This window comes from Drosophila guanche, unplaced genomic scaffold (assembly GCF_900245975.1).
Source record: "Drosophila guanche unplaced genomic scaffold, DGUA_6, whole genome shotgun sequence".
In the NCBI taxonomy this organism is placed as follows: domain Eukaryota; kingdom Metazoa; phylum Arthropoda; class Insecta; order Diptera; family Drosophilidae; genus Drosophila; species Drosophila guanche.
The window spans coordinates 4924308-4945795 of record NW_022995752.1 but is presented as its reverse complement, the minus strand read 5'-3'; the positions used below and the strand labels follow the sequence as shown (position 1 = coordinate 4945795).

At 41.0% G+C, this 21488-nt stretch overlaps 2 protein-coding genes across 2 annotated transcripts in view; one reads left to right on the top strand and one right to left on the bottom strand.

Moving 5' to 3' along the window:
• Positions 1–3049: 3049 nt before the first annotated feature.
• Positions 3050–3748, bottom strand: LOC117587662 (GTP-binding nuclear protein Ran-like). The gene has a single exon (XM_034278552.1). The coding sequence runs from the start codon at positions 3731–3733 to the stop codon at positions 3146–3148; it is 588 nt and encodes a 195-aa protein (XP_034134443.1). The 5' UTR covers positions 3734–3748; the 3' UTR covers positions 3050–3145.
• Positions 3749–5069: 1321 nt separating this feature from the next.
• LOC117587660 (neurotrimin) overlaps positions 5070–21488 on the top strand; it is a 47906-nt gene continuing 31487 nt past the window's right edge. Inside the window, exon 1 of the mRNA XM_034278550.1 lies at positions 5070–5324. Coding sequence (XP_034134441.1) covers positions 5186–5324 — 139 coding nt within the window. The 5' untranslated portion in view covers positions 5070–5185. The remainder of the gene's footprint in view (positions 5325–21488) is intronic.

Here is a 21488-nt window from a genome sequence, read left to right as displayed (position 1 = left end):
ATGAATTAATATAAATGACCAAAGCATTGTCTGTCTGTTCCGCCTTAAATTACTTATTCTCTATCAGTTGGCAATTCCCACTTGCAGCTGTGTCTTCCCGCTCTGCCTGCGAGACACTGGCGCCTTGATGGCTAACAAACAAACAAACAGCAAGGGCAGTGGCAGGGGCAGAGGCAGTTGCAGCTACAGATGCAACTTCTTCTACTGAATGTCCTTTATAAAGAGCTTAGCACCCTGGACATTGACATGGATATGGCCGTTGGGGCGACGAGCAACTGTTGATTTACATCAACACTCTTTTGCATAATTCTCGCGATTCACTTAATGCCATTTCCCTCGACTCGAGTCCCAAAGTGCCGATGGAAAAAGCAAAAGATACAAGGCACTAACAAACGTTGGGTATTTAGCATATTTTATGCTCATTAAGTGCATCATTTCCAGCGTCCCTAAATGACCAACAGAAGCAGATGATTTCCATGAAAATTAAGGAGGAAATTCCTCCTCGTTCCTGTTTCGTTTTTTACCCATTCTTACAGCTGTTTCATTGATGGTGATCAATTCTGTTGGCTGTGATTTAAGTGCGCGTAAATCTCTGCGGTGAAAAGTGTTCCACCATTGCTACATCTTTCATTTACCACTTCCCCAAACCCATCCCCACTCAAAGCAGGATTCGTACTCCCTTCTCCATTCCAGTTTGTTGCCATTATTTGCATTTCATTTTTGCGTGTGGCGAGAGAAAATGTAAATTGATTTATTATGCACAAGCGAATGAATGCTTCGTGGGAGACTCAGAGCTCAGTAGGAACAGAAGGAGGAGTCGTCGTCGAAGCAGGAGTCACAGTAGGAGGAGTATGTACAACAGACAGAACAGGAGTCACAGTAGGAGGGGTCTCAGCAGCAGAAGGAGCAGCAGGAGGATAGCCATCGTCATTCAGTAGGATACAGCGCATTCGTGCGTGCATTTCTGCTTTCTTTTTTTTGTACTCATCAGGAAAGGCAGGAGATTGCAGAAGACTGCAAAAAGGTACCACCACTGGCACCAGCACAGGCACCGGCACCGGCACACGGCCCCATTCTCACTTCCTGTGGGGCGTAAACATCGCTATTAATATTGATTTAAATGAACGAAACCGTCAGGATGAGACCTTTGCAGAGTCAAGATATTGCCCATTACCCTCGGAGTTCAAAAAAATAAAAGTGAAATAAAACAAACATTACTCACTGTCATTTCGAATCAAAGCCCCGGCGGCAGTGTTGACTTTTCGCTATTAGCTAGATTGCAAAAATCAAACGCTTTAAGAGCAGAGAGTAAAACTACTGGCAACCGGCACAGATGGTTTTTCAATTGTTTTTGCAAAAGTTGAATATTTTAATACTCTTCATGGGGTTGTACGAAGAACATTTGACAGGTAAAAGAGCATAGGGTTAAAGTTAAAAAATCGACTTACCGAACGCCTCTAAAAAGAAACAATATTTTATGAAATAAATAATATAAGCCATAGGAGCATTCACCACTTTTCAAGATTTGTAAGGTATTCGTTATTTCAGAAGTTTTAACTAGAGCTGCACCTAATGGAAGTCAGTAGGTACTATGAGAATTTTGTATCCGAAAATATGCCTAGTATATGTAAATGAACCCAAGAATTTGAAATGCACAAATTCTTGAGGACCTTTTTTTTCAAATAATGTATGAATAATGTATGATGTATGTATTGCAGCCTCAAAAATTATACGATGAAGCACAATTAAAGTCCCGATTTCCAATTTACCAATAAAAAATCCACAACATTTCGCAACAGATTCCCAAATATTTGGCAAAAGATTCCACTTAGCGGGGAGGCAGCAAACGGCACCGTGACATCAACATTCCTTAGTTCGTGGAAAGGCAAAACTTTTCCAGTCAACCGCAAAGTATGCACCGCAGACGCGATGGCGAGGAGTGGGAGGATGCAGCAGGAGATGGAGATATAAAGCGTGAGATGGAGGGGCGGAATAAAAAGAGCCAGTGAGGGGTAGGAAGGAAACAAAACAAAATTGGAATGCTCTGCCCGCCATAATAACTTTTGGCAATAATACAAAAAGCATTTCTTTTTTTTGTTTGCTTTATTTTGTTTCTACTAGTTTTTGCATGCGAAAAAATGCATAGACGCTGTGTACAGAGACGGGATGTGGAGTTGCTTTTGGGAGCTGTGTGTGTATGAGAATGTGTGTTTGTGTGTGGGAGTGGGCTAACATTTGCCTTGTTCCAAATTGTTGGGGCGTGAAAAAAAACGAAGAAATATTGAGGGAGTTGTGGGAGCTAGCACGGCGACTACTCTCAGCTACTTCAGCTAATAGAGATGCCAACCATTTTGGTGGGGCACATCTGCAAGGCTAAAAAGTCGTGGTCGGAGCGGAGAGGGACCCCACATAGCTCCTTTAAATGTCCGCAAAACGAGGAAATCAATTAAGTTCACAAATGGATTTCAATAACTTTGAATGAACGAAGCGGCAAATCCATCCATAACAGCTGGCCCCGAAGGAAGTATTCTAATTGGAATGCATTCATATTGCAATACAATGAAGGAGATTGAAGGAGCAGGAAGAGCAGGAGAAGCAGGAGAAGGTGCCGATCCAAGAACCGGAGATAGACCCGCTCGGATAGAGAGAGAGAGGAATGGGGCACTGGGAGTGTAAAACAACAGCTGACAGAGCAAATTGCTTTGCGCTTATGACACAACCAGGAAGACTAGAAGGCAAACAGAATGGAAAAAGAATCTACATACGAGCACAGGCAGCCACAGATAACCACAAGAAGAGCAGAGAAGGAGGACGAAGCTGATGCTGATGATGATGGTGATGCCAATAGCACTGCAACCTGACAGCGCACTGAGAAAAACAAGAGGAAACTTTGACACAAGTGGAGATATTTTGGAAGGAAAGAATGTTGGAATGACCGCTAATTTTCAGAGATTTATTTGTAATGCAACCAAGCAAAGGTCTCAAGATTTTGATATAGATTGCACATCCATAGATGAAATTTATATGGTTTTTAGGTGTTAAAAATGAAGTGGGATGGAGGACAATCATTTCTCTAGAGAGGGAATGTATTCCAGTGTTGTTTAGGTGCCTATGTGTGCTGTTGTTTCTTTGAATTACTTCAAAGTTAAGACATCTTTACGATGCTCACGGGCGGAGGCAGCACCAAGCGAGGCAGCTTGACAAACTGCAGTGTGAAGTCCTTAAACAGGCTGCGTGCCAAATAAAGAAACGGTCCATTGATATTGGTATTAGTCTTGACTGATATTTCGCTATAAATGCGATCCTCCGGTTCGGTGCCATATCCCAAAAAGGTTTCTGGTCTCAATGCGAAATCAAGCTTGATATCCGCCTTGTTGCCACAGATGGCTATTGGTATATCCGCACAGAATTTCTCCAACATTACAGCGTAGTTGGGAAAAGTATCGAAGGCATCCACCGCACACAGATCAAACATCAAGATCGAACACTGACTGTCCTTGTAGAAGTCATCTGGATAGCGTTCCAGCTCCTTGTCCTCCTTACCCCAGTCCCAAACATCGAAACGAATGGGTCCGCGAGTGGTGCTGAATATCAGTGTGTCCACATTGGTTGCGTACTTGACCGTGGGCACATATTTCGTATTAAATTCTCCAATTAGATGGCGCTTCAAAAATGTGGTTTTGCCACAGTTTGCATCGCCTATAATAATACACTTGAAAGTTGGCATATCCATGGTTAGGGGCTAGACCTGAGTAGAAAACAATTATACAGACTAATTTTTTTTTAATTGCACACTCACCACAAATGAAATTGTTCAAATTTCAGTTACGTATTTCAATGACTGTGTGAGCCAGAAAGCGATGAAAACTTTATGGGAAAAGCATGCTGTGTGAGCGAGAGAAGTATGTTCGCTAGTTTGGATTTACTTTGAATCAATTGAGTGAGTGCTTCACTATCTGCACATCTTAAAAATATTTGAAAATTTGGCCCAAGTATTTTCATACATTTTAGACACCGGTTTTTTTTGCAGTGTTATGTTTGGCTTTAGAGTCTCTGTCTCCGTCTCCGTCTCCGTCTCCCCTAAGCGGTTTAGTCCAGCTTATAAATGAGGAACGTGCGGGGGGGGTCTCGATGTTTTTAATACTGTTCTCTGTCTGAGCCACGTTTAATGGAGTATCTGATTAGGTTTTAATTAAGGCGATGGGCACTTGAGGCATGAGATATCAATTGTGGCTTGAATTTCAATTCAATGTGGAATGGCACTTGAACAGAAGCAGTTAATTGTTAAATTAAAGCTTCAATTAATTAATTGCATTTGAAATTGAAACAAACTAATTTGTAAATTGCATTGTACAGTGCGTTTGATATGTGTTAATTTGGTGAAGGAATTTGCTTATTAATCAATGTTCCCGGTTTTATTTTTTTGTATATTTTTTTTGTCGCTGATGCTGGGTTGCTGACATTTGTCCTTTTTCTCGACTGCGTATTTATGACTTGACCGCCATAACTCCTTTTTCTTCTTTCTCTCTTTCCCTCTGTTGTGTTTTGTTGTGTTTTGTTGTGTGGTATGTTGTTTTATACTTTCCCATAGAATTTATTTTTAATCCGCTTACGTCAGGCGAAATTCAATCAAGAATTTGCACAGCATTTTTATCCCGCCTCCCGCTCATGACCAGACAGGGCCACTGTGAACTGAATGTCTGCTGTCGTCTGGGGTGGCGTCTGTTTCGTGGTTCGGGTATTAAATAAATCAGCAGAGTCTGCCTTTAAATGTAATATATTTATAAATATAAATCTATAGGCAAATTGGACCACTCGTCTTGTTTGATGTTATTGCCCTTTAAATTTATGTTTTAGTCTGTGATTAATGATGTCATTTCATTTCATAATTTCTCCCTTACATTTCAGGAAAACACCATGCAAAAAACGCCCGTGTACATATACCAATTAAATGTGCAGCATTAAAAAAATTATAATAAAAACATAAACAGCATTAAACAATCAACTTGCAAAAACTGTGCAGCACTTTTCAATATACAAAAAAAAACGAAGTAGTGAAAAAATATATTTAAGTAATGATAACAACAAATTGCGGCACTAATTAATTAAAATCGTTTTCTTGCATAATTGATGAGGCAAACAAAACGTTGAACACAAAGTTTAATCCATATACAGTTACACCAACATGTTTAATCACTTTGCAATATTTCTAATGCATATCGTGGTGGTCTTTGCCTGTCTATTGGCCACGTCGATGGCTCTGAGCACCGACACGGGCAGCGAGGGCAACGGCGTCAATGTGGGCGGCTCTACGCTCAATAATGGTGAGTTTTTATATGGAAATAAATAGTCTATTAACTCTATTGAAAAATATAATTTAGGGTAACGTTTAAAAAACATTCAGAAAACATTTACAAATATACCAATTAAATTTATTGGCACTTTAAGTTGATGTGTGCAAGTTGAGTCCCCAACATTTCTACCACTTGTCGTTACACAACACTGTAAAGTAAGCGTCAAAATTTCAGACAAATCATTCGTAAAATTCCAGCATTCCAGAATTCCAGCAGAGTTTTGGTCAACTTTTCTACTAGCATAATTTGATAAATATATTGTTTTAGTGAGTGCAATATACAAAGTTTATCAATTAAGGAAATAACTCTGAAAATAATACTTTACTCATGCCTACACTGATTAGGAAATTGTCGTAGTGTGAGTTCCTGGAATGTACTGATTTCCAGTTTGTTGAACTAATTAAACGACTTTGATTCAATTAAAGAACAGTGACCTGTCATAAGCTTTCCCATAAATCCACTGGAGGCAAGATTCCTCGCTGGCCAGATGGCCGTCAGCTAGACGCCTTCTGGCCACCAGCTGGCCACCCGTCTACCGGTGTCGTGAAGAACCCAAATCGTTGTCGTCCCAGCCCTGCTGTCCTTCGTGAGACTCGTCGCTGCCGTCGAACTCGACTGATCTGCTTATCCGCAAGCTGTCGTTTCAGTGTCTTGTTCGTGAAATTAATCAAGATATCTAGAACGAACTCCGCTTTCAGTCGACTGTCTTCGGTGCTCTTCACTATTATGCCCAAGAACACACAACAACAAAATCATGAATCAGCAGAAGCAGCAGCGGATGCAAAGAAAAAACATCACACAGAGGCACACGAAATGCACAAATACGAAAGCAAGAGGCCAACACATTCCCCTCTATTCTTATTACAGGGCCGATATTGCCAACATTAAAAGTGTCTATTCCATCTACAATATATTTATTTCTTTCGCTTGCGTTACAAAATTGTTAAAAATATCTGTATAAATTATATGCCTATTTTCCAGAGATAATTTGTTCATAAATGTATCGATTATATTTATGTTTAAATACGAGAAAACTCCACTGCAAAGATTGAGCATTTGCTAGGCTCTCTGATTCTGTTTCTGATTTCGGACATTGCTGTTGGGACAAATGTGTCCGGCGGCATATTATATTTAATTATTCATTTAATTGCATTACAATCATGGCCGGCACGTGCGCGGAATGCTGCCCAGTAAGAATGTAACGTATGAAAAAGGAAAAAAAAATGTAAATCACTTGTTATTTAACATGTTGCATGACATTCCCGTGGTGTGGCAGGATGGGTAACTAAATTAATGGCGGCTCTGCTCTCTGTGTAAGGCCCTTGTCGGAGTAGCGCTGACAGTGTCAGGGCAATTAAAATGTGACATGGGAATGGGTTTTGGAGATATCTGGATGGATATGTGGCTGACGCACTGAATCCCAATCTGAATGTACGTGTTTTTCAAATGCATGACTAGATGATGAGACTTTTTAAACCAGAGATAAACAGTACAGAACCATGGCTAATTTGGTTTGTACGATTAAATCAGCTAACTGCACTTTAAATACCCACAAATAGCTGACCTTTTTTCATGGCCAATTAACACAGCTGTAATCTACTTAGTCTAGAACTAAATTGCAAAAGTTGATTATGCTTTAATGATCATTATATCAATTTCGATTGAATGAATTATGTCTGATTGATTATGGGTGTGGAGTGCAGTGCTTCAATAAATAAAACGTACAGAAGTCATGGAAAATTCAACAAATTGTCTGGTTTCCCAATGAATAAATTGTACTGTGCAAAATGTAATTATCTTTCTTTAAATAATGCTCAAGTACATGTGTTTTGAAGCGGCTTATATTTTACCTAACAACGAATGTAAGCTTAAGAATGGTTTACATCTGAAATGAATGGTTCTTGATGTTCTTGATGATTTATGCTCTGTGCACAAACCGCACAGACAATTTCCATGTGCTAAGATAAGCAAATTTAATAATGCAATACATTAAATTTTGCATAGCAAACTCTCACACACAATCATGCTTGGCAGGAAGAACACAGGCAAACAAAGTTCTGGTACTTGAATGTCATCAAAGTCCCATGAAAAATTCATTAAGACTATTCTACGGAAAATAAAACACAAAAAAACAAAGAAATCATGTTGCCACTGACCGAAATCACGCACACAAGCAAACGTAGAAGCACACACATTTACACGCCCCCGCAATCACACACACATACGAACACGCATTTAAAGTTTTTTTTGCTGCCTACTTAGCGGGGCAAATATTTGCTTTGCGAGACAAAAGAGAAAAAGAAGGCTGTGGGTGAAAGGGAGCCTCGGTGTGGGCAAAAGAAGACGAATGTCTGGGCAAGGTATAACAAAACTAATGGTAGGGCTTTGCTATGCTCTTGCTGTTAACTCACTTCCTCTCTCTCTCAGCGACGATCGACAAATTCACCAGCACATTTTCAGCTGCCTCACCTTATATTTAATCTAACTTGAGCTTTGCGAGGCCATTAACTTAACCCTTGGCATTTCACTTGTCGCCTACAACAGGCCTTCCTGCCACCGTGGTGGCTCTCCCCCCATTAGCATTATTATCCACAGCCACCGCCCGTGCTTTTGAGCCGACCAAGCAAATGAGAATTTCATTAACGTTATTAATATTTTCATTGTTGAGTATTTTGCGTATCTCTTCGCAGAGCCCCTACCAAATGCCAACCCGCTCTCTCCCCCCGTTCCCTGTCTCTCGGATAATAACTTTATTATGACGCCTGCTGTTGTTGTTTTTGGTTTTGTTGCTGTTGTTGCTGCTCTTGCTGGTGGGGGGGGGGGGGGGGGGGGGGTTTAAATTTTTCATGGCTTAATAATTGCTCATTTCACTTGCAGCTGCCTTTGTTTGCCTTTTATTATTATATTTGTTCTTCTTGTTGTTAACAATTATGAGGCCACTTAAATAAATTTTATTGCTGTCAGGCGTTATTTGCCCCAAAGAGCAGCCGCCGTCTTCCTGAGGAGCATCAGAGGAGGGGACCCTTTTCGGTGCCACAAAACAAATTGACAATTATTCTTTGACCTACCGCCCCTCATTCCTTTCATCTCTTTGGCGGTCGCAGTTAACCAGGAAAATGACAAACGAGCGAACCGAAAACTTTTCCATGCCATTTATTAGCTTGCAAAGTTTGTAGTCTTGGTGCGATTTTGATTTAGCTGCGGGCAAGGAGAAGATCAACTTGGAATCAAGTTATGGGAGGGCACATGGTACTGAAGGGAGCGATAAATATTGTGAAGTGTATCCTAATTATGTTTGTGGGGATAGGAAGCTGACGATGGAGACAGTTATACTATTTATGGCCGAGTGAGGACTGGAGTTAAATGTCTTAATTAAGGTGTAGATATCTGGAAATGTGAGATGAACTATTCCAATGTAAAGCATAGCTAAATCATTTTACAAACAAAATATAGAATAATGATGCCTTTCAGTCCATCCGTTATTCACATGACACCCTAGAAGTGACCAACAATTGCCATCCCATTGAATGGTCTACTAATTGGATGCAACCTCGTGGCGGATATGCCGCCAGGACACACGACACACGTTCTAACGAGACTCATTTGTAGCGTATGTCTATAAGGGTAAGGGACGACAAACGACAACAAAAAGGAGACTCCTGTCAACGAAATTGCATATGCAAATCCTTTTGCTGCGACTATCGCTACCTGATAATCTTCTTGATTTATGCCACTGCACACAAGGAGAGGAAAAAAAGAGGGGCGTAACCAATCCAAATCCTAACCGTAGAAGAAATGGGTTTCCCATATCCTTATGCTTACGGGTAGCCGCCGCAGCCGCCACTCGAGGCAACATCATTAATCTCAAGGTTCCCCATGACGTTCCCCATGCGGGATGTTGGCTCTGACGGGCCGCCGCCCGTCTGGACATTGGCCTCGGCCATAGCCTGACCTTTGCCACAATAACTCAATGCTGTTGCTGCCCGTTGGGCCACAGAAGACCCGGACACGGACACGGACACGTGCTAATTGCTAATCAAGGCAGATAAGCAGCACGAAGGCAGACCCCACGGGCGGCCACGCCTTACATTCCCTTGCCCATTCCCATGCCTATTCCCGCATTCACCCATTTACCCATTAAGCGATGAAGCGAAGCGCAAAATCATTTTATTTTTATTGCTTCGAATCCCCTTTTAGAGTAAATCAGGATGTGAGTGGTCTGAGAAAATGTCTCTTAAAAGGCTTTAACGAAAATGGGAGAGTTGGGAGAGTTCCATCAAATTTTTCACATGGGAATTGCTCTAAAACTTTATCTAGAAATCCTAGATATTCGCCTTGTTGTTTGCTGATAAAAGGAAATTAAACGCCAAGGATGACTCAAAAATGTGGCATGAAACCACAACCAATACGAGAGACTACTAACGTAGCTGTGTTGGATATTGAGAAAATAAAAGACATAAATATTGAGATTAGATTGAGATACCTTAAAGATATTTGAACCAAAACTCAGTAAACTTTAAAGTGTATTTATCAGCGCATATTTTTCAAAGAATGTTTAACTGTCAGTTTCCACACTTCTCCCCTCCTCTCCGCTGATTACATTAGCGATGAATTAGGAGATTCTACTTTTCGACTGACAAATGATCTTCTGCTTTTATGGAAATAACTCATTGTATTTCTGTCTGGTTTATCTGTCATCTGTTCTTATAATGGGATTTCTCCCTAATCCATTCCCAGCCGTGTGATAGTTTCAACAATCACTTGACTCCGAGTCATTTCTTGAGTTTCCTTTGACTTTGACTTGGGTCTTGACTCCCTTCCTTTTTTAACACGTCAACAAATGTCACAAACACTCGAAGCACTCTGGAAGCGAGTGGCTGGGATCATTTCCTTTGTTTAAATGTGACATTACATAATGATACTTAACACTCAACCAACTTTAGGCACTAGGGGTGTGACGGGGGCTGTTGAATGGCTTTTTATGTGTCTCGTGTGTGCTCCTTGGTTGTTGTGATTGTGTGTGTCGCCACTTAAATACCGAATTAAGTGTAATTTTTATTGTCCTGAATAACACACACACACACATGTTCACCACCCACAAAAATACAACCTAAAAATACACTGAGAGAAAAGGGAAGTTGTATTGATAAGAGACCTTTTTACGGTCCCACTACTCCGAACACACAATTTTTATACCCGGCACTCGAAGAGTAAATAGGGCATATTGTATTTTTCTGGAATAACGGTTGTATGTAACGCACAGAAGGAAGCGTTTCCGACCCCATAAAGTGATCAGCATCAATAGCCGAGTCGATAGAGCTTATGTAAAAGCTTCCGTAGGAAATGGCCATATCTATCAGATCACCAAATTGGGATCCGATCGGATCATTATTATAGCCACAATGGATAAATAAATTTCCACTGGCTAAACCCACCCTGTCCCGCAGCTTTTGTTGCTCTTTTTACATTCTTTCATTCACACTCAGCTTCTGCTTCACTCGGCCCCTGCCTCTGCCCACCCCCTGCCGATGACTGTGCGGACTTTTAACCCACCCCGTCCCGCAGCTTTTATTTGTTTTTTTTTTTTGTGTGCGGTCGCTGCCTCTGCCTCTGCCGCGAGTCTGCAGTATGTGGGTCTAGGGAAGGGCGGCGAGCTAACGGAGCGTGTTGGTGTGAGAAGTGTTGTAGATGTAGATGACAGATGACAGATGAAGAAACAATTTAAAATTTGACAAAACACCGCTAAGGTACAGAAGTAGTACTGAATGCCGGGTATAAAAGTTGCGACGCGTAAGAAGCGTCTCACACGCCCCTTCTCGGTAAAAATATTATTAACATTAAAATTATTATTAAATAATACAATTTTTCAAAATTATTCCAACCTGTTAAAATTATAATTATTTTTAAACAAATTATTTGAAAAATTCTTAAAATTTGGCAAAAGCAAGAAGGATTATTATATTTTTAAATTTTCTTTTGTTGTAATTAGCGCACACGCTAACATTCACATACATATGTATAACATTTGACAAATTTGATTATTCCCGACTGACGTCGTCGTCTTTCCTCATCTCCAACTTTTACTTTTCCTGCGCGGCTCATCCACACTGTCTTTTAGTTTTTGTTGCTGTTTATGTAATTGTTTATGTAATCTCGAGCACACGCACAGACACATATCTCACATATCTGTATAAGCAAAAGAGAGCAAAAGAGGGGCACATGAAGTGTACAAAAGTCAGCGAAAGAGCAAAAGAAAGGCCAAAGAGAAAGTAAGCAAGACGAAGGCGTCTCTAGTCTGTCGTCTGGCTGAAGTTAAATCATTTGGCTGCCGCTTAATGAAGTTAAGTGCAGGGGATATGAAGGATCTGCCACATGATGGGTAGCATCTGCGAGCGAGCGAGAGAGCTGGCAGCGTGACATGGCGAGACGAAGCGAGGCGCCAAAAGAGCGCTTAACGAGATTGAAGAAGAACGTTTTATGACCCACTGTCTGTTCCCACTGTCTTCCACCAAAATGAAGGTGACGAGCGCTGTGCACAGCGAACGTTAATATGACAGTAAAGATTTATGGATCCAAGGATCAAGGATCCAAGGAACACTAAGCAACAGCAGCGAAATCAGGATTGAACTATGGCGGTGCTAATGAAAGGTTCGGCACACATGAAATTAATCAGAATGAAACTTAAACTAAATTAAATATGTGTGGAAATATGTGGACAAAGAAAATGGGGAATGTTTTCAACCACAATTTTGTTTAATTTTACTTGGTGTAGAGCAAACCCTAGGGGATTAATAAATAAAAGATTATCCTTAACAACATTTTAGATAGTTATAAACAAATTTTTTAAAGTGTTTATTTTAGTTTTTGAAAATAACTTTTGGAAATAACTAAAATATTCTTAATAAGTGCAGAGCCCCAAGACATACTGAAATCTACTGGAGACATTAAAAGCATCTATGCATCTCATGGGAAACAGAAACTTCCTCTAAAAGGAAATCCCAAAATAATGAATGATAATCAAATTTCTTTAGCAATAATTCCCCTAGTTCTTTAAGTCCCCATGGAAAATCTCAACCTAAAACTTCAACCTGGAACCGATTTTCGGCAAAACTTGTCCGATTTTAAACAGTCTGGCTACAGCCCTCCTGGCAATGCCCGATATTAAGGTGTAGTTGGATATATAAATAGTATATAAATAAATTATAAAATCATTTCCCTCCTTCTACCCTACACATTCGTTTAGATAACTTGTTTAATGAGTTTCTTACTTAATGACCACTTTGCAAATTTTCTTGCCCCCAGAGCACACTCCATATACCTAGGCCATCAAGGCATCATTTGGATAATTAACAAGCCACTTGGCCAACGTGCTGCCGTTGCCACTGTTACTGGCACTGGCACTGGCACTGGCTCTGGCTCTGGCACCTCCACCGTAGACCTTTCTCAACCACACTGCACCGCTGATGATTGCCGTTTGCTCACTTGGCTGCTTGGTTGTTTGTTTATTTTTTGTAGCCGAGGCATTTTTCTTGGAAAATTTTGTAGAGGCAGCCAGGATTGCCTTTCTGCCAGCCAAACACACGACTGAATTTCGGTCTATGGGTTATGGCCTTGTCGCGATTCCTTTCACCACCGCAGCCGCTGATTTTAATTAAATTAACAACACGAATTGTCAAACGCAGCCAGGCAGCCGGCAGCAGCAGCCAAGCAGCCAAGCAGGCAAGCAGCCAGCACCAGGGAATGTCAGTCAGTGCCCCAGCAACAGCAAAAACAGCATCAGCAAAGCCGCAAAGGCAGCAACAGCAGCAACTGAAGGTGAACTCTGAAGCAGAAGTTTTGTTGTGTGCGGAGAAGAAAGATGAACAAACCTTATTAAAAACGTGTCAGAAACATTTTCATAAATATTTCAGGTGCAACTTTTTTCAGCCGTGCCGCTTGTCAAAGTGCCAAAACCAAAGTGTCAAAGTGTTTGGCACGGAAAAAGGCCACGAAATCAATAATCTGTTTTGCAGTTTCTTTCCTGTGAGAGCTGTCTAAGGTCCGTTCGGTGTCCAAAAGTTCAGCAAAGAAGCAACAAGTTTATAAATAAATGAATGGAGAATAAAAATGCAAATTCAGATTCAATACAAAGTCAACAAAAGTCTGGGGGCTTTGGCACATAAATGAATATTTATGGGGAAAAGAAAAAGGAGTAAAGCGTACTAAGATTAAGGACAGATTGGGTTTGATTTTTGGTAGGTTTAAATCAACCTAAATTGGAAGGAAAAATAAATAAATCTCACATTAAATCGGACATCATTTAACGAAAAACTCCAACTCACATTTCGTGTTCTATGAATGTGCTCAAACATTTCCTGCAATAAATGTAAAAGAATATCATCTGACATCAGTGAGGAAATGGCCTTTTTGGAGCCGTGGGGGAAACACAAAACCACAAAAATAATCCTCAATAAAAAATCCCCAACTGCTAATGAAAATGGGGGAAGCCAAAATGGAATTTGCGCTGTCCCCTTTTAGTACCCGGTACTCGAAGAGTAAATTGGGTATATTTTGTTCGTACACAAAAGTAGGTGTATGTAACGCACAGAAGGATACGTTTCCGACCCCAAAAAGTATAGATATTCTTGATCAGCATCAATAGCCGAGTCGATTGAGCCAGTCTGTCTGTCTGTCCGTCCTTCTTGCTGAGCGCCTGGATCTCAGAGACTATAAAAGTTAGAGCCACTAATTATTGCATCCAGATGGCTGTATTCTCACACTGTTACCCTATTTACTCTTCGAGTACCGGGTATGAAAACCACTAAGATACAGATGTACTACTGAGTACAGGGTAGGACTAGTTGAGGGGTTGCCCACTAATAAAATCAAAATAACACACGATATCAATAAGTAAGGCAAATAAATTCAATTGCTACGATGCCATAACACATCACGCCCCTGCCCTTCCCCTGCCACCCAATAGGAGCCAGAGATAAAGGCCCAAGTGTCAAACCCTTCCCCAAATGGACACGAACATGTGACCGTTGCATTGTGCGTTCTACAAAGTTTTCTCTTTGGAAGGGCGACTCTCTCTCTCCCCTTTTGTTTTGTCTGCGTTGGCAGAAAAACTTCGGAACCCTTCAGAATGGCAGTTGTAGGAGTATTTTCCTCTTCTGGTACGACTTGGGATAAACAAAGCCATAATTCAAGCAACGTTTTGCCCTCAAGCGAACTGACTGCCCCACCACTTTGCGACTTGCATAAACAAATTGTGCGCCCAGTGTACATGTCTTTGGGTGCTTCTGCCCGCTGCTGCCATTACACACCCCATCGGGGGAATCCCCCGGAATCCAGGCTCATCCTCTGCGCCCTCAGCTCGTCAAGCTTCAGCGTAAACATGATAGATTTATAGTTGGATCTGCCGCTGTTCTTCCACTGCTCCCCTGGCCCTGCCACTGCTGCTGATTCTGCTGCTGTGGTTGGTGGCGACATTGCAGTGGGCAACGTGTGGCATACTTAATGTGGAGTTGGCTAGCTGCCGCCTGCTCCTTAAGCTTATCGCCAGCTCGTAAACACATGGAAGGATGGACCCCATGGTTGCTCCACGGGCATGCAATCCGATGTGAGAGTCCTCGTCTTCGTCGTCCTTCGCTTGTGGCTTGTGGCGGGTGTGTGTTGGGTGTGGGAGCTCTTCCTTAGCACTTGACTTTGTTTTCGTCAATAAATTTTCAGACAAGTTTTTTCCTTTTCCTATGTTCATGTCGTTCTTTTTTTCTTCGATCCAGTTTCTGTCCGTAGTCGTCGTCGTCTCTCCGCTGCCATTGCCAGCCTATCAGAGCAGCCGGAAAAACCGCATGCCGGGCGCCTGTTGGCATGCCACAGTTTTCTGGTGCTCCTCTGCTCCTCCGCTTTTCCTTTTTTTTTTTGTTTTCTCCTTTTCCGTCATGGAATGCCCAATGCCCGACTGTAGGCAAATGTTCTCCCTGTGCAAATTTGTGTGTTTAAATGGCGTGTTAACATTTAAATGTTATTTTTACGCCTAATAAAACGGTGGCTCTATAAAATAAAGCCAAACAATAAAATAAAAGTGCTCGAAATGTTTTGCAAGCAATGAGCAAAATTGAAATGTGTAAGCGGGACAGATTTGTTGCGGTGGAAAAGTCAGCTAACAAGAATATTTTTCAACACCAGACACGAAAGTGCGGTTTTTAATTGGGCAACGGTTTGATGTCATGTCTCGGGATCTCGGGTTTAATCATTAATAAATTATTAATGTTTAAAATTAAATATGTGATGGCGGAACAATTGCAAGCTTACTTATGTAAAGGTGTGGCCTATGGGCACACATCGATTGCGGTTACAACTGAGAATAATATTTATTATGGAATGATATTTGCAGTGAAACGATTTTTAATTTAATTATGCAAATACATTAACTTTGGTCACCGATTCGGTTAATATTTACATGAAGGATAACTCGAAAATCAAAGAAAATAAGTTGATACAGGGATATATTAAGGAACGCTTCTTTCCATTTAAATATATGTATCAATAAAAATACTATGGCAAATGTATTTATTTTGGTGTAGCTAATTTCGTAAGTTATTGCGTGTCTGACCGAATCAGAGTGAATGGCAGGAATAATCCTGACACAGAATAGCATTTTTATGTCTCTTTTATTGAGAATTGAGTACGTTGGTACCTTGAAAATTCTCTGTTTCTAATTACTTCCAGAAATCGATCACTGTTACAAAACATACACAAAATCAAAACAAGAAATTTGCTTAGCCAATTTCCAAGGATTCCTAAACAAAAGTATTTGGAAATCAGCTTATGTTTTATTTGCCAACCTTTTTTCAGGCTTTGCCATTTATGGCTGCTCAGGAGTACACTACAGGACATTCTTATTTTGCAGGGGTTCCCCCAAAGCTTTTGCTTTGTTTTACTGCTTATGCAAATTGCTTTGGCTAATTTCGTAGCAAATCCCTTCCCTCTCGGACCGCTTAAAGGAGAACCTTTATCCATTTCCATTTCCCCCTTCGGCTGTACCGTTTTCCGTGCCAGACTTGCCGCTGGGCCTGCACTGTGGCTTTATCTAGTCCGATTTTCCTTTTGATTTCACACGCAGTCAGTGGAGGTCGGGGACGGAAGATAAAGGAAAAACTTCTTCGGTTTTATTCTTTCGTACTCCTTTCTTTCTTTCCTTTTTTTTGGTGGCGAACTTTATTTTCGCTTTATTCGCTTGAATGAATTGGGCGTTTGTGTGATGTTATTTGTTTGTATGCTTTTATTGTTTTAAGATTCGAGTATATGTAGATGTATTTTTATTTTCCTTCTTTTTGGGTTTTACTGAGATTCGGGTTTGTTTTTTGTGTTTTTCCTTCTCTGGAATATTATTGGGGACTTGGGATTGGGGATATCTTTTGCAGAGTTAAGTAGGAGAATTCTATATTTCTTGGCATATTTATTTTCATACGAAAATGTAGCTATTTGAAGTGTTTTTCTTTGAGTTCTAGCAACGTTTAACTGGCATCTCTTTGCGCTTTAAGTAGATTAAATTCTTCAATTTCACACAAAAATAAATATCAGCAAATAAAATATGATTTAAGGTTGGGCATCGTGGGGCAATGCGGGTGCCCTCTGCGTGCAAAAAAAAATGTATTCTGCTTGTGGTTTGGTTGAATTTTTGTTTGTTTGTTTGTAGGTTTGTGTGCCATATTCTCTACACTTGGCACTCCCTGGCGCTCTGGAAGCACGCCCCAATGCCGCTTAAAGGACTCAGAACTTGTGACTCGACTCGACGCCAAGGTCCTTTATCAAAGCGAAAGTTGTTGCACAGTTGCATGGCCAACACAGGCACCCACACAAAAATGCTAGCGCACTGCACAGAAATACCCACACAAATACAGAGGAAAACCTCGTGGCATAGAGATTCCCTCTCACTCGCTTGCTTGCGGGTCAATTATCGCGCTTTGCATGCCACGAACAGTTGTCGTCCATCCTCCAATCCGCTCTCCCTCTCACTCTCTCTCTCTACTGCTGCACCTGCCAGCCTTTCGCCTGGGATACAAAAAATAAAGCAGAACAGCACCGAAAGCCAAACAAAATTTTGCAGCTTGAAGTTGGCCCATTGAGTTGGCCTTGTGTCTGTTTGTGTTGGTCTCCCCCCCCGTCTGACGGTGTGTTGGTCTATCTGTCGGTTTGTGGAGCCTGCGGTTAGCCATTGCTATGGAAACTTTTTGGCTTCAACGCTAATTAGGCATTACGAATACGTACATACATATGTATTTGTACATGCTCCTCCTTGCATCGAGCAAGCATCTTCAAGCTCAACCCCTTATGCGCTAATCATGAGGCACGCACTCCCCCACGCATACCCTACCCCTGAAAATTGCAACTATCTCATGCCACACTCGCTCCTCTGTGGCTCGCTGAAGCTCTCCGTGCGGCTGTGTGCATAGCCTTTGTGCAATGTTTTGTTTCAAGTGCCTGCCTCCTATGTAAATTATGCCACCAAGAGGCAAATGCAGTAGCAACAACAACAGCTACAGCAGCAGCAGCAACAATAACAATAATACTCCAAGAATTGTGGCAATGTGCACTCAGCATCATTTAGTAGCACGCCTCCACATTTGCCCCAGGGAATTAGAGGCGACCTCCTGCATATTGTTGTGCTCTTGGTGGGCAGGGAACAATGATACTGCAACGAACTCGGGCTTTTTAGAGAGGGTAGAATGAGGATCGGTAAGGATCGATTGAAATTTTGTTCAGCTCCCAGAGTTTCGAGTGTTGCAGCAGAGCCCCTTGGTCTGTTTTGCTTATAATTGGGATTTGCGAAGGTTTTTTAATGGTTTTATTTATTTTTAAGAGATCCTATGTGCCCTAGCAGCTCTGTCTGTTTTTATGAGCAGTATTCCCTAATTATGGATGATTTATTCTCCTATAAATCTTTACTTTTGCTGCACGTAAATTAGGCATTGATGGAACACTATCAGAGGAATAATCACAATTTTACTTTGCCTAAAACTGTGTTATTTCAGAAGGTATTATAAAGTATTTCTTCTTACCTAACTTTTGAAAAAATCATTAAAATTACCCCTTAAGTGTCATGTATTTGCCATAATTACCGCAGATCTTCAAGAGTATCCACACTTCCTATAACCAAAAAATCTAGAAGCAAGCTCCTTCCTTCTCACTATACTGATGGCGCTGTTGGTGTTCTGTTGCATGCCACCAAGTGAAACGGCTTAGTCACGAGAATGATTGTGAGTGAGAGAGATTTTTGATTGTTCGTGGAAGTGAAGTTGTGCCTGGAAAACTGCTTTGCCACGAAAATGCACAAATCCACAAAACGTTTATCAAGCATTTAACGCACGAAAAGGCAGAGCCAATTTGAATTACACATTTTCACTAGATGAATTATTAAAAAGCCCAAATACTTTTAGTCATCTATTTTTGCAAAAATTCTGCCTGCTTATGCCAAAAAGTGTCTCTCTGCAGAAAATACGAGCATTTGATTTATGCGAAGACAGAGAGGGAGAGAGAGAGGAGATAGAGTTTGGTGGTGGTGAGAAAATATTTGATTTTAAACAAAAATGCATTGGAAATTGTAGTAAGAAATACACAGAGAAAACTAAACATTATCATTTGCTGGGTGGAAAGTGCCCTCAGGTGGCCCCAAGAGGTGATGCATAAACAAAATAAATGAAATAGTCAAACAGAACCGAGAACGCTGCAAAAATACACAAAAGGCCATGAGAAAAATGGAACGACACTCACTCTCATGCCAGAGATACATATACATACATATATGTATTCGTATACTTATTTATTGTATCCATCGATATGCAAAAAGCTTATGATAATGCCTTTTGTGTAAAATGGCCAAGAGTGTTAAAACGAATGCCGTTTCAAAGCCATGAAAGGGCGACCCCAGGATCAGGCCGTGGTCTGAAGCCATTCGATGATATAGCAAGAAAAATACAGCCTGAAAAACGTCTTCAAAATGATGTATGCAAAAATAACAAAAGACCAACAGACATACAGCAAGAAGAAGACATGCAGACAGACATACAGAAATGCAAACAAAAAGACAGACCTACCGAAAGACAGACAGAAAAGACAGACCGATTTTAAGATGGAGGGTCCAGTAGGGGAACTAATTTTCTTTGCAATGGGAAAGTTTTGTGCGAGAGGAGCTCAAGAAGATGGGAAAATAACATTTTAATAGAAACTGTGTATAAATAATAATTATTTTTGCAATTAAAAAGGCATTCAATTTGCAAAAAAAAGGGCAAGGAAAAGGATCGGAAATTAATTTAATTTTAGAACCAATAGGAGCGATGCTGTCCCGGAAGATTAATTCTAAAAACAATTTGAATTCGTATTTTAAGATAAATGAAACAAAAGAATTAAAATGAACTAAAGTCATAGCTATTTCCCCAGAGTGTTCCATCTTTGGTTTAAAGCTAACAAATAATATAATTAATATTCCTAGAATAATTTTGCTTTATTTTCTTGTTAGCTTTTCCTTAGCTAGATTTTTGTGCAACTTTACAATCCATCCTCTGTGTCTCGCGGCCCCCTGTGCCTCATCATTGCTCATATGGCGTTATGCATAAGTAATATCATGTTAGTGTCAATAGTTGTCAACGAATCGTAGTTGACAGGACCAGCAGGACTCGCTAGATACCAGCTTCCCATTCCAGTAGCTTGTCGCCTTCCTTCGCAGTTCGTTATCGTCCTGTTTGGCTGGGGCGGCACCTTTCTCTCTAGATTCTTTCTTTGGGGGGCAGGACCGTCGCCAAATGGCCCACATATGTATGTACATACGTTCGTACGCTCTTATTCTGTATTATTTCAGACAGGCATTACTTTTTGTGGATGGAGAAGGAGAGCCTTACAGCTAAATAGGGTGTGGGGTGTAGCAGCTCGTTAGTTTTGCTCTTGGCATTTCGATTCGAATTCGTTTCCGGGCCAGGGCCTTGTTAGTGGCGGAGAAGGCAACGTAACGCACTCAAGTGTCCAGATCCAGATCCAGATCTGGAGAAGCATCTCCCCAGCCCCCGAGGCAGCTGTAGTCAGAGGAAGCCTTTGCCGGGAGGGGTCGCATATGTTACTTTATTGGCATTCAATTTGAGTTATCGCTATTTTTTCCTGTTCATATGCGCCGCTGCTGCTGTTATTTTCTCCCTCTCCCTCTCGCTGACTCTGCCTGCCTGCCTGCCTGCCTGCCTGCCTGCCTGCCTCTTTCTCTGTCCTGTTTGCTGTGTCCGTTCTATTTTTTGTTGTTTTTTTTTTGGGAAAAGTGAAAATGAATTTTCCACTTCTCACACATCTTCGCAGCCATTGTGTTTTGCAGCAGCAGCAGCAGCCACCATTGAATGCAGCAAACCGAACACACCAAGGGTCTGAGATTTCATCGACAGTTTACGTTGTGGGGCACGTTCGTGGCGGAGAGAAGAGGCGGGGCACTGGCACTGGCAGCGGGAGCGGCAACGGCAACGGCACCGGCACCAAAATATATAATCACATTTTATTCCCAACTTTTATTTCACTTTATTTGATTTGATTCCATTTGGCATTTTTAGTTTGAATTTTCCTACAAGTTTTCCTCTGCTCTTCCATGGCATGGCAGTATTTTCCCTTAGCATCTTGTTTCTTTTTGTTGCTCCCTTACCCCATAAACTCAAACACAAAAACACACATACACACATACATATAAAGGCCATAGATACAGTTCGTTGGTAAAGTTCAAAGTTTATTTCTATTGATTGGCCTTCGGAGGTCATTTGGGCATTGAGAAGGGGGCAGCACCTTACATCATCAAAAAACCGAAAAACATTTGCCTACATTTTTGATTGATACGAGTTTTCAAGTTGAATTTAATTAAAAATGTCTATCTACGTCCATGCCATGGCCTTTGCGGATGTTGAGGATGGATACGTGGCTGGTGGATGGGCAATTTTGTGTATAAACTTCTGCAAATGGAATAAGTGGCAGTAGCAACAGATTTCAGTAGAATAAACTGCAGTTGAAACAATTCTGATGATAATCTGTTATGCTCTGATGATACTCTTCAAATTTTTTTAATTTTTAATGCTACCCCAAACATGTATTTGAATTTATCGAAGCATAACTCGTACTCTCCCTGGA